Genomic DNA, 12,834 nt, shown 5'->3' with positions numbered 1-12,834 from the left:
TGTATCTTAAATATAAGTGTATTTTGTATATAAGTGTATTTTTTCACTTGGTTATACTTCTGCGAGTGCAGGTAAGACAAAATACACTTATATTCAAGATCTATTCTCTAAAAGCAAGTCTAAATATCTTATATGCTGCTTCTCAGGTGAATGCATCGTTTTTTAAAGGATTTTCAGATATTTTAAAATATTTGTATTTTTAATATTATATTCAATATTCTCAGATAATAAATAAAATAAATTATTCTGCAGTATAATTTATTTTGAAGTAAATGTACGTTGTTTTAAAGGAGTTTTAGATATTTATATTGGAAAACAAGCCAAAACAAAAACAAATAAAAAATGTATTTTTATTTATTTTTTTGCAGTGTATAATGGGGCGAAGACTACCCTCTCTCACCTTTTTGTTCATTTAACTCAGAGAAAAAATAAAAAATAAAAAAAATAAAAATAAATAAACTCTCTCTTATTATCTTCACGATAAGAAATGCACAGTGACATATTATGATTCAATAAGTTGCCATCGCGTTATAATCTAGCTGCATTAATCGCGCGCAATCGAGGGATAAGCGTCCCGCAACAGAGTGTACCTCAGCCGGGTGCAATTTCAATCTCTCCCCCTTAGATAGGGCAGCTCACAGAAGAGGCGCTGACCGCACAGAGAAATGCCAGTTTCCTTATTATTTGAACTTTAATAAAGCTATAACGCATTAAATAGAACTGGATTAAAGATGTAACGCCGGGGTGTTTCCTTTGAAGACGCTCGACACGCAAATTTTGCTTAAACTGAGCGTCAGCTCCGGCTCTGCTTATACCACAACAAGAGTGCTTCTGTATTTAGATTTTGTATTTTTGCATTATAATTCCCTCATACTTTGCGATCCACATCACCTGAAGCTGTTTGGAAAGTTTAGAGTGCGTCTGGACTGTGAGATGTGTTTTCTTCCTCTCCTCAGTCAAGTGCGAGCTGCAGTGCTGCTCTTGTGTGCAATCATTAGAGTTTCATATGATCTTATGTTACGTTAAGATCAAACGACTACTCGACAACGAAAATATTTGTAGACAATTTTTTATTGTCGACGTTGTCGATAACGTCAACTAACCGTTTCAGCCCTAGTATGTGTGTGTATGTACTTATGTGTATAACTATTTTTTATTATTATCTATGTCTTGCTGCTGTTTTTGTATTGTTGTACATGGAAGCTCCTGTCACCAAGACAAATTCCTTGTATGTGTAAGCATACTTGGCAATAAAGCTGATTCTGATTCTGATATTAAAAACGTGATGGTTTCGCCAAATGCGATTTGAAAATAAACGGTTCAGACAGTCACTAAAAAAAACTGGTGCGCTCTTACAAAGATTACTACGGTAACCTGAAGGAAGAACAGACAGACGTGCGTTGTGCAAATTCTTTCCGAGCTAGGCAGTGAATCTTCACATAATCACAAAATATGATGCATTATATTTTGATTATGCAATATTTTGTACATTTTGTAACATTTTATTTTATAACAGCCTATAATAATGAATAGACGATACACTGGAACAACAAGACGTTTATAATAAAACAGCAGCAGCCAAAGACGTTTGTCAGACGTTATTATATATATACAGTTATGTACGTGTCATTGCCCCTAGAGTACTCATTAGTCCGAGTACTCGAGTAGACAAAATGACCAAAATGCCCTTCCCTAAAATAAATGCAATACGATCTGTTCTCTTATTAACTGTCCTCAATGTTTTTTGGAGCAAACATGCTCCAAAATGTCCCACGTCTCAGTCAGTACATTTACATGCGCAGTTATAATCGAGTTACAGCAGTTTTTTGTGTAATCGAGCTACACTTGTCACTCCAAATTGTCTGTCCAAATATACATGGCACAATGGGCAAATTCCAATAAACAATTATTATCCTTATGCCCTACTCACTCCAAAGGACAGAGCTCTTGATGTGGGCACTCTAAAGGGAGCATAAAATTACTGTATGAATGTACTCTTCGCTAACAGTCTTGTGGAAGGGCCCTTTGTGGAAAAACAAATATTTTCTTACTTTTGAGTGGTTTCTCCTTCCCGCTGTGCCCGTTTAAGGGTGCAAAAATGCTACTTGTAAAACACCCTATGTGTAATCGAATATTTGAAGAAAGGACGTCAAATACGCTGTGTTAAATACACATTGTGCATGGGTTGCCATGTTTCTTCCAGCCAAATAGCTAGCAACTATTATTTTGTGTTCACCTGATTAACAGAACATTCTTAAACGACTAACATGAAAAATGCTTAATGTGACTTAATGTACGAATACTACAACCATGCAGAACCAAATTTCTCTCAATCTCACTATCTATTGCCAATAGAACAAAACTACATTTAGGGCCCTGTAATTTGCAGATTTGTGATGCGGAAAGCAAGGACGGAATTGAGGAATTCTAAATTAACCATAAAATGTGGAATGTCCAACAACAACAAAAACAGACCCCAACCAATACATTATCAACTGCACTGATGGAGACATGTAGAGAACTGAAAACATTACTCTCCAGCAAGATTGTAGGCAAGTTGAGATTTGCAAAGCAAAGATATTATGAACATGGCAATAGGGCGAGCAGACTACTAGCATTCCATCTGAGAAAACAACAATCCACAAATACAGTACTAGGGTTGCTCCGATACCAATATTTTTGCTTCGGTACGATACCAGCCCTGGTATCTCGGTATCGATACTATAATCAACAAATAAAAAGCCTCAGATTTTTTATGAAAATACACAGAAAATGACGATTAAAAGAACTGCATAAAGTCTCACAGATACAAATGATGTGTTTTCTGTCTAAATTTTTCTGGATTCCATGTTAACTGTTTTAATTAAATGTTATGATCAAATGGTGTTTAATCAAATTGATACATACAGCTTGGTGTAGTGGACTAAAGCACTGAACTGGTAAGCAGAAGGTTGTTGGTTCAATCCCCACAGCCACCACCATTGTGTCCTTGAGCAAGACAATTAACTCCAGGTTGCTCCAGGGGGATTGTTCATGTAATAAGGGCACTGTAAGTCACTTTGGATAAAAGTGTCTGCCAAATGCATAAATATAAATATATATGTATATACACACACACTACTGGTCAAAATGAAATGTTTCTCATGAGCTTAAAAATCTTTTGATCTGAAGGCATATGCTTAAATGTTTGAAATTAGTTTTGTAGACAAAAATATAATTGTGCCACCATATTAATTTATTTCATTATAAAACTAAATTGTAATAATAAAAAAAAAAGGTTTTGAAATTGATGACTTGGACCAAATAATAAAGAAAAGCAGCCAATAAGTGTCCAACACAGATGGGATATCCTTCAATACTGTTTAAAAAGCATCCCAGGGTGATACTTCAAGAAGTTGGTTGAGAAAATGTCAAGAGTACATGTCTGCAAATTCAAGGCAAAGGGTGACTACTTTGAAGATGCTAAAATATAACACAGTTTTGATTTATTTTGGATTTTGTTTAGTCACAACATAATTCCCATATTTCCATTTATGTTATTCCATACTTTTGATGACTTTACTATTACTCTAAAATATGAAAAAAAAAAAATAATAATAATAATTAAAAAAATAAAGAATTAATGTTTCAAAACTTTTGACCGGTTGTGTGTGTGTGTGTGTGTGTGTGTATATATATACACACACACACACACACACACACACACACACACACACACACATTTTTTTTTTTTTTTTTTTTTTTACAAAAACATTGCAATTTTATTTTTGGTAAAATAAAATGCTGCACAACAGAGCTTCACAGTATTTATGAAAACATTAATGAAAACAAAATGCTGATAAAATACTTGCATTTGTGATATTGCATACAGATAATAATAATAATATTATTAAATCAACCATTTAATATTATATAATTGTTATTATAAGTATTATTGCTACTTTTTGAATATTACATTTTTCTACAGTAGTACAAATCTTCAATTTCACGCATCCATTTGAATAGAGCTTTCATGTTAGTGGGACTTTTATTTTGACAGGCCCTTAGAGTTGTTCCTGTTTTTCAGATTAGTTATAACAAGCTTCCCATTAGTGCTGGGATAATCCTATCGTGACTCTTGAGCTGAAATCTCCGAGCTGCACTGTAGTGTTAACAGCCGTTTAAGTGTTAACAGCCGTTTATACTATAAACACACTGCATGAAAATTAAGAACCAGTAGCATGTGTTGAGTTTGTGTGAGTGTGTGCACGTGTGTGTGAAGCAGATGAACAGAGTGGCACCTCTTGTTAATTCTGTAGCGTGCATCACAGGTGACTGTATATTATTTAATTAAATTACATCCTTCTGCTGTTTAATGATCACATTTGGCCATATCCAGAGGCTTTTTATTTTATTTTCAATTTGTCATTGATTTCATCTCAAAACTGTCACATCTCATATCGTTTTGCTAATGACAGCATACTGTAATATGGTACTGAAACAAGCAACAAAATGATATTTACATTTACGCATTTGGCAGACGCTTTTATCCAAAGCAACTTACAGTGCCCTTATTACAGGGACAATCCCCCTGGAGCAACCTGGAGTTAAGTGTCTTGCTTAAGGACACAATGATGGTGACTGTGGTGATCGAACCAACAACCTTCTGCTTACCAGTTCAGTGCTTTAGTCCACTACGCCACCACCATATCATATCGTTTACATTTTTTTGGTATCGCGATACTGCGTTAGTACCGGTAAACCGCGCAACCATATACAGTACAAAAGCTAAAATCTAGGAAAATATCTACTTTCCTTACAAAATCAGATGAGATTTCCGAATTATTTGGCCCTGTAAAAAAAAAACACTGAAACATTCATGAATGATGAAGAACTAAAACACTTCATGTGGAGTATAAAACTACCTCAGCTAACTGACTCGATGAAAGCAGAACTAGACAGACAGGTTACAGAAGAGGAGATTTGGGAAACAACATTAAGACTTAAAAATAACAAAAGGCCTGGCCCTGATGGCTACACAAATTAATTCTATAAAATGTTCAAAGAGATTATCACACAGCCCTAGAGACAGGAGTCTTGGCCCCTTCATGGAATGATGCAACAATAGTAGTTATCCCTAAGGAGGGCAAAGATACAGCATTATGTCTGTCATACAGACCAATCTCACTATTAAATGGAGACCTCCGTATATTAACAACTATTTTAGCTCAACGGTTATATAAGGTTATTACCTATATCACACATCCAGATCGAACAGGGGTTTATAAATATAGCTAACCACTCACTACATAAAAGTGAGGAGGCAGCAATTATATCACTAGATGCACAAAAAGCATTTGACCGGGTGTCTTTGCAGTTTCTCTTCCAAACCAAGAGAGGATTAAACTTTAGACCTATTTTTTTTAAATGGATACAAACTCTGTACTCCAATCCACAGATGCATCAACCAAAGTTAGTGGGTACAAATCAGGGGCATTCAAATTAGAGTGAGGATGTAGACAGGGCTGTCCCCCTGTATGCCATAAGCATAGAGCCAAAAGTATTGATATAAAAGTCATAATGATAGGAGGTGAGGAGCAAAAAATCTCATTATATGCAGATGATGTCTTGCTTTAATTATCAAATCCTACATCAACAATAACCCAATTTAAAAAGCTAATTTCTGAGTCTGGATTCTACTCAGGGTATAGAGTAAATACAGACAAAACAGAGGCAATGAACATAGGAGTGGCTTCAAGTGGCCCAAAGAGGGCATCACGTACCTGGGAATCCACATACCCCCATCATTAGAAGTTAATCAAAGACACTTGTAAAGACCTGCAGCGATGGTCAGCCCCCTATCCTTCCTAGGCCGTATAGAATGCATATGCATGAATGTGCTACCAAGACTTCTCTACCCATTTCAGAGTCTGCCTGTGGAAATCCCCAAAAGTAAAATTAGAAAAATTGATATCCAAATTTATTTGGGCAGGACAGAGGCCAAGAATTAAATAAAAAACTTTACAGCTTATAAAGACTGAAGGAGGGATAGGTCTCAAGTATTACTGCTGGGTAGCACAAATAAAACCCATAGGGAAATGGATGAAGGATTATGTCGATACACACTGGCTAAACAAACAGAAAACATTTTGTCAGCAGCCCATGTCCTCACTACCCATTGTAGACACCCACCCTGAAAGTACTGAAATGGGTAAATGGACAAGGGCCAATCTAAAAACATGGAATAAAATACAATCGTCATTAAAATGTACTCACTCCACATAGGTTTAAAAAAAAAAAAAATCAAATTTTTGGTCAAAACCAATGAAGCTTGTGAACAGCATTCTCTTGTAAACAAATCGTGCTGCACTTCTGGTTGTATCAAGTCAGTTCTTGCGTGAACATAGGGGGCTTTCACACTGGGCACGTTAGCTGTGGTCCGATTCCGAGTGCGATTGTTCCCGGTGCCCCCCGCAGCGTTGGTCTGGTTTCACACTCACTTGATTCTATCGAACCCCAGTCCATTTGCGTTCATCTTACGTCATCACAAACACGCATGGAGAACACAACGCGACTCATCATACTTTTTGTTTTGTTTTTTGTTATTTTGGTGCCATTATGCACAGCAGAGTGAACGATAACTGCGTATATGTGCACTTCATGGCGTAATTCATCAGATGTCCAGGGGAAGGCGGCTTGCTGCTGCTCGCAAATGCCGTTTTTTTTAGGCGACAGCTGATTGCAAGGAATTCATTTGCATCTTTGTTTACACTGCACGCTTACACTCGTGTCCAAGGTGAAGTTATCGCCACTGTCATCTCTTACTATACCCTATATTTATAACCTATAATAGTATTTATATATAGTATTTATAAGGTGTATAGATAGACAGACAGACAGACAGATAGACAGATAGACTGTACTTGTATGTAATTGTGGTGTCATTACTTTTTTGGGACTTTCAAGAATGTGTGGATCCCGTGCGCACCCGAGTCCGAGTTGCTTTCACATTCACGCGAATCACGCTACAGTTCCATTGCAACAGAACGCAGACCACCTCCTACAGGTAGTCTCGGGTTCGGTACCACGGTGCGCTCCCCGGTCCGCATGACAGCTTTCACATTACCAATTTTTCATGCGAACCGTGCTCTTTTTTTTAACTAAACTGCCAGTGTGAAAGCACAGTTACACGAGAGGCGGAGTGAGTCCCATTGTGGACAGGCATCGGAGAGCGACCAGAAGTAAACAATTATAGTGAAAAAGACTTAAATATTGATCTTGTTCTCACCCAAAGTGAACGTATCGCTTTAGAAGACATTAATTTAACCACTGTAGTTGTATGGATTGCTTTTACTACGACCGTCTGCGCTTTTTGGAGCTTTAAAGTGCTAATCACCGTCACTTGCATTGTATGGACTTACAGAGCTGAAATATTCTTCTAAAAATCTTTGTTTGTGTTCAGCAGAAGAAAGAAAATTATAAACATCTGGGATGGCATGTGGGTGAGTAAATGATGAGAGAATTTTCATTTTTGGGTGAACTAACCCTTTAACTACAAAAAAGTATGCAATTAAAAAATAATTAATTGACTGCAGCACTAGTTAAAAGATGAGCTCTTAACATCACCACACAAATAACTAACAAAACAACAGGTGACGTAGGGACATGATAAAAATGACAACAACAGCAACAATAAAGCCAGCAAACAGTAAAACAATCTGTTTCAGAATAGCTTGTTCATGCAAAGCGTACTGGGAACTTGCAAACCCTGGCAACATTTGGGCAAATATTGTGTTTTTTGATTTATTTATGTATATTGAATTTAATTTCCTTTTTCCCAGTATTTCTGCCTCAGTTTCAAAAATGAATGTCACTGAGTATGGGCATCAACTCCAAAATGCTCATTCGGCAACAATAATTTGTTGGATTTATAGTCCATGCTGTCCCTAGTACTGCCTCATTATGGAAATCAGAAGAGATCTGTGTCTATATGCAGATTCATTTCATTAATTAAGTAATATCAATAAATTACATAGTGCTTATCAGAGTAATAATGTTTATTCAAATAGTCAGAAATGTCTTATATATAATGCTAAACTATAATGTTAGGGCATGGACAAATATACTAATGAACATTTCTGGTTGTGGTTGCATTATTATCATCGCTTAACTGAATGCATTAGTTTCATCTTTCTATTTTATTTCCATACCTGGTCTGACATTAATTAACAAAATTAAAAGCAAATTATTCAAACACCTAAAATATGGGGATGCACAATATATTGGTGACAATTTGCTTTTTTTAATTTAGTATCTGTCTGGACAGGCCAATATTGCAAGCAGATGATGTTAGACCTTATTTCAACAGAACTAAAGAGTTACCCATCTTTTCTACTCAACATTATGTTTGTTTTGATGTGTGATTTTACTTGAAGAATACTAAATTCTATATTGAAACGTTTAGCGTGAATGCCGTATTTTGTTCTTTTAAATGAGCAGGTTGAAATTACAACATTTATAATATCGGATATCTAATACAATTCACAACACATACAAAATCAAATCCACAACAACTATACCTACAAAAGACTATAACCGTGTAGTATATATAGTTTACATTACAATCATCAGATTACAAACAGGTCAGTTACATTTTAATTAATTGAAATAGCACAAGCATAATGTAAATACAAGCTCAACAAAATGATTAACATAGTAAGCACATTTCATTTCCTAGTATTAACAAGCGCAATAAGTGTATCAATGTAATAAAATGATGTAATTAACACAAAAACATGATCACTGTAAAGCGTAATCTATAACGTGAACCATACAGAAAACAAAAATAACAAACGATATCACAGAGTTATACCAGAGAGGCTGAAAATCACACCTAATGGTTTTCTTACCATAAGAGTGTCATCACATCATGCGAGTTACTTTCTATTTTAACATCTGAAAAACATCGCAGAAGCTCATGGCGACTTGTCTCTCAGCTCGTCCTGTGTCAGGGATTTCCGGTCTGATCTGAACACACACACTGAACGCGTGTGGATTTCCCTGAAGCTCGCGCTCACTATCACGCAAGACCGTTACTGTCTGCTAGAGATCGAAGTATTCTGAGCATGCGCACAGCACAGACGATCGGTCTTCTGAACTCCTCTCGTGATTGGTCACCAGAGCTGTCAGTCATTCAAATATGCCCTGTGATTCATAATCTATTTCATTTCCAGTTAGTCTCCGCCCACTACCCTGAAAGAGCTGTAAAATGATCTTTCTTCAGCCAATAGCAGCTCGTGTGGCTTGAGTTTATTTACATGGGGAACAGCATAAAAACGAGGGAGAGCACTTTCTCTTTTTGTTATTACACTTATGTTTTTATGAAAACTATGCAGTATAATTTATAAGTAGCTCTACATCTTTTTTGTTGTTATCAAACAGTGTTGCGTAATTCTGGGAATTTTATTGGAATGACCACGCCCTTTGTTGGCAAAAGTCTCATGTTCAGGATGTGCTTCGACCTGCTGAGAGAAAAGCAATCAGTTTCTAAATGACTCCCAGTGTCCCAGCAGTGCATAAACATAAGTTGCCTATATTGGTCATTACCGTAATATTAAGAAGGAAGAACTACAAATGGAAAAGTGCGGTAAAGTTAGTTTTATATTTGACATTCGCGACAATACTCATTAAACTCTCCGTGCCGATCACATTTTCAAGCCAAACCAACTTGGAAATGCATGAATAGCCTAGCCTAGCACAAAGCTGAAATGTTAGCCCTATAAATAAATTAAACAATTTAACCATTTTACATTATGACATCACAACAAATATGAAATGTTGTTAAAAATATCCCTTTCATGACACAAGCCTCTGTGGAATTTACATTCTATATGTTTTCAAAGAAATATAGTAGTGTAAATGTTTGTAATATTCTAATTCCATTAAACTCAATGACCGTTTGACCTAGAGACATAAAACCAACTGTAATACACTCAGAATAGTATTCTTTATATAGCACAAGACTTGCTTTTGGAGTACACGTTCAGTACTTTTTAAAAGATATTTGCATCCCTATAATTCCATTAAACTCAATGACCATTTGACCTAGAGACATGAAACCAACTGCAAAACACTCAGAATATGATTATTTATATAGCACAAGACTTGTTTTTGGGAGTACACGTTCAGTACTTTTTATACAGATTCAATGATCCCTATAAATCTATTAAACTCTATGACCGTTTGACCTAGACTCAAAACCAATGGCAAAGCATTATTATTACAAGAAGGTTCAAGATAGTGAAGAGGGCTGGCAAAAAAAAAAAAAAAAAAAAAAAAGAGACACAGTTATTGTTCAAACCCAAAATGACTTTTTTCAGTAGTTGTGCAAAATAAATAGGAAAATAATTATAGAACATCTGAAAGTACAGTATAAGTTTTTAAAAATAAAAATCATAAATATTTTGTTAAATAGAAAAAACATAATAAACCAAAACTCCAATAAACATACTTTAGGAGAAAAAAAAAATTCCTTTAATAATTAAAAATAATTATTTTATTACAAATCTCTATTTTTTTCCTCTTGTCCTGTTCTATGTTTTATTTATTATTGTAATACACAGGGCACAATACCATGTAGATTGTTTGTCTGGGACACTATATGATTTCAGGCAACAGTCATGAAACCAGTGTTCACAGCTTTCACACTGAATCTGAAACAAACAAAACACAGAAAAACAAGGGACAATAGTTAATACATGCAAAGAGAGAATATAGCACACAGGTAAACTAAAAGTCTAAGAATTCCAAAACTACAATTGTACTTTAAAAAATGATCAAAACAGTATCACAACAAGTTTTTACTCCTTAACAACAGTGATGCCAAGAGCTCATTAATATTTATGTTAAGTAGTTATTTTTCAAGTAATCAAAAGCAGATGTTTTTGTCTAACACCAGTTTGTGGCAGCGGGGGCGTGGTCAAGCATCTCTCCGGAAGCGGTAAGCACGCTTACACCTGAGCTAAATTATGTCTAACACCTGTCTCTAATTTCAGTGAGCACGGGGAGAGCGGCATAAATAGAGCCACACCGCAAGTAGACGAGAGAGAGAGCCTGGGCACCAGAGACCCTATTGTGAAGCCAAGAGTTTATTATTGCGAAGCTGAGAGTTTATTATTGTGAAGTAGTTTGTTTATTTTTAGAATGAATTATTGAACAGTGTGAAAGCCCTGAAAGAGTGTATTTGCTGCAGTGAGGAGTATAAAACGCTTACCTGAACCAGGAAATCTGCTTCTCACCTCCTCCTTTCACTGAGAAGTGTTACACTGGTACCGAAACCCGGGAAAAAGGTTTGAAGATGGACGGAAGTCGCCCCGTAGAGTCCTCCCAGTTGGCTGAGATCCTCCAAGCCCTCGCTGGCTTACATCGGAGCCACCAGCAATCCCTGCTTGAGCTCCGGCAAGATCAAGACCACCAGTTTGTGGAGCTCATGCGCGCTCAAGCAGAAGACCGACAGGCGATCCGGAGCCTCCTCAGCCAGGAGGCATCCCCAGCTGTGACCCCGGACACCCACACGCCGTTACCCCCGCCTGCGTTACAGAAGATGGGGGCGGCGGACGACCCAGAGGCATTCCTGGATCTGTTCGAACGCACTGCCGAGATCTGGGGCTGGCCGCTCGGCCAGTGGGCGGCCCGACTCATCCTGCTACTGTCCGGGGAAGCCCAGCTCACGGCTCAACAACTGCCAGCGACGAGCCTCCTGGCTTACGGAGACTTAAAGAAAGTCATCCTACAACGGGTTGGTCGGAGTCCGGAAGAAAGTTGTCAACTCTTCTGGAACCTGAAGCTGGAGAGCTCCGACCGCCCGTTTGCCTTCGCCCAACGGCTCCGCGATGTCTGCCGAAGATGGTTGCTAGTGGGGGACCGCGGCGTCGACGGGATCATCGACCAGGTGGTACTGGAGCAGTTAATACATCGACTGCCAAAGGGGACGGCGGAGTGGGTCCAGTGCCACCGCCCGGCGTCGCTGGAGGAAGCCATCCGGCTTGCGGAGGACCACATGGCGGCGATCCCGAGGGCGGAAGAGCCCTCCCACTCTCTCTCTCTTCCCCGTCTCATTCCCCTCCCCTCTCTCCTCTCGTTCTGCTCTCTCTCCAGGTCCCATTCCTGCCCCACGCAGACGAGGAAGACTTCAGCCACTGAGACCAGTTCCCCGGGTGTGGGAGCCGACACCTTCCCCTATCCCGATGCCCCGCCGCTCTCCCCCTCGGGGGGGGGGGGCGCCCGCCGACGTAAGTGCAGGCGTAGCGCCTGGGCCAGCCTGCTGGAGGTGCGGGGACCCGGACCACTTCCGTGATCAGTGCCCTCTGATGGAGCTGGGGATGGTGGTGCGGGTCTCTGACCTCCCACAGGCTGCCCCCGACCGGGCCGGAGCGTATCGGATACCGGTAAGTGTCAAGGGGGGTTCTCATCAAGCGTTGGTGGACACCGGTTGTAATCAAACCACTATCCACCAACGCTTGGTTCAATCCGAGGCACTGGCCACAACTAAAACGGTGAGGGTGAAATGTGTGCACAGGGATATTCATAAGTATCCGGTGGTGACCCTGACGATTAAATTCCGGGGGAAAAAGCATAGAGTGGAGGCCGCAGTTAGTTCCCGCCTCACCCATCCGCTGATTTTGGGGACTGATTGGCCTGATTTTAGAGTTTTATTAAAGGGAATTTGCGCGGATGGGTCCTGTATGAAGTTAGGGAGATGTGCAATGTGCGATGCTCTGGCAGGGGAGGCGGAGCAGGGGCCGTCCTCGACAGCTCCGCGTCATAATGACGAGAGAGGGGGAGAGGCTTCAGCCC

At 38.8% G+C, this 12,834-nt stretch overlaps 1 protein-coding gene across 4 annotated transcripts in view; it reads right to left on the bottom strand.

Annotated features, from left to right (window-relative positions):
* Positions 1-10,667, bottom strand: part of LOC127433366 (interleukin-6 receptor subunit beta-like) — a 48,836-nt gene extending 38,169 nt beyond the window's left edge. For 2 of the 4 annotated variants that reach the window (XM_051685209.1, XM_051685210.1), the window contains exon 1: positions 5,763-5,799. In XM_051685209.1, coding sequence (XP_051541169.1) covers positions 5,763-5,787 — 25 coding nt within the window. In that variant the 5' untranslated portion in view covers positions 5,788-5,799. Of the gene's footprint in view, positions 1-5,762; positions 5,800-8,888; positions 9,047-10,611 lie in introns of those variants that run through there. The other 2 variants (XM_051685212.1, XM_051685211.1) reach the window with 2 other exon arrangements.
* Positions 10,668-12,834: the final 2,167 nt, after the last annotated feature.

This window comes from Myxocyprinus asiaticus, chromosome 43 (assembly GCF_019703515.2).
Source record: "Myxocyprinus asiaticus isolate MX2 ecotype Aquarium Trade chromosome 43, UBuf_Myxa_2, whole genome shotgun sequence".
Classification (NCBI taxonomy): Eukaryota; Metazoa; Chordata; class Actinopteri; order Cypriniformes; family Catostomidae; genus Myxocyprinus; species Myxocyprinus asiaticus.
Note: the sequence above shows the minus strand (reverse complement) of the source record. Positions and strands in the feature narration are given on the sequence as shown.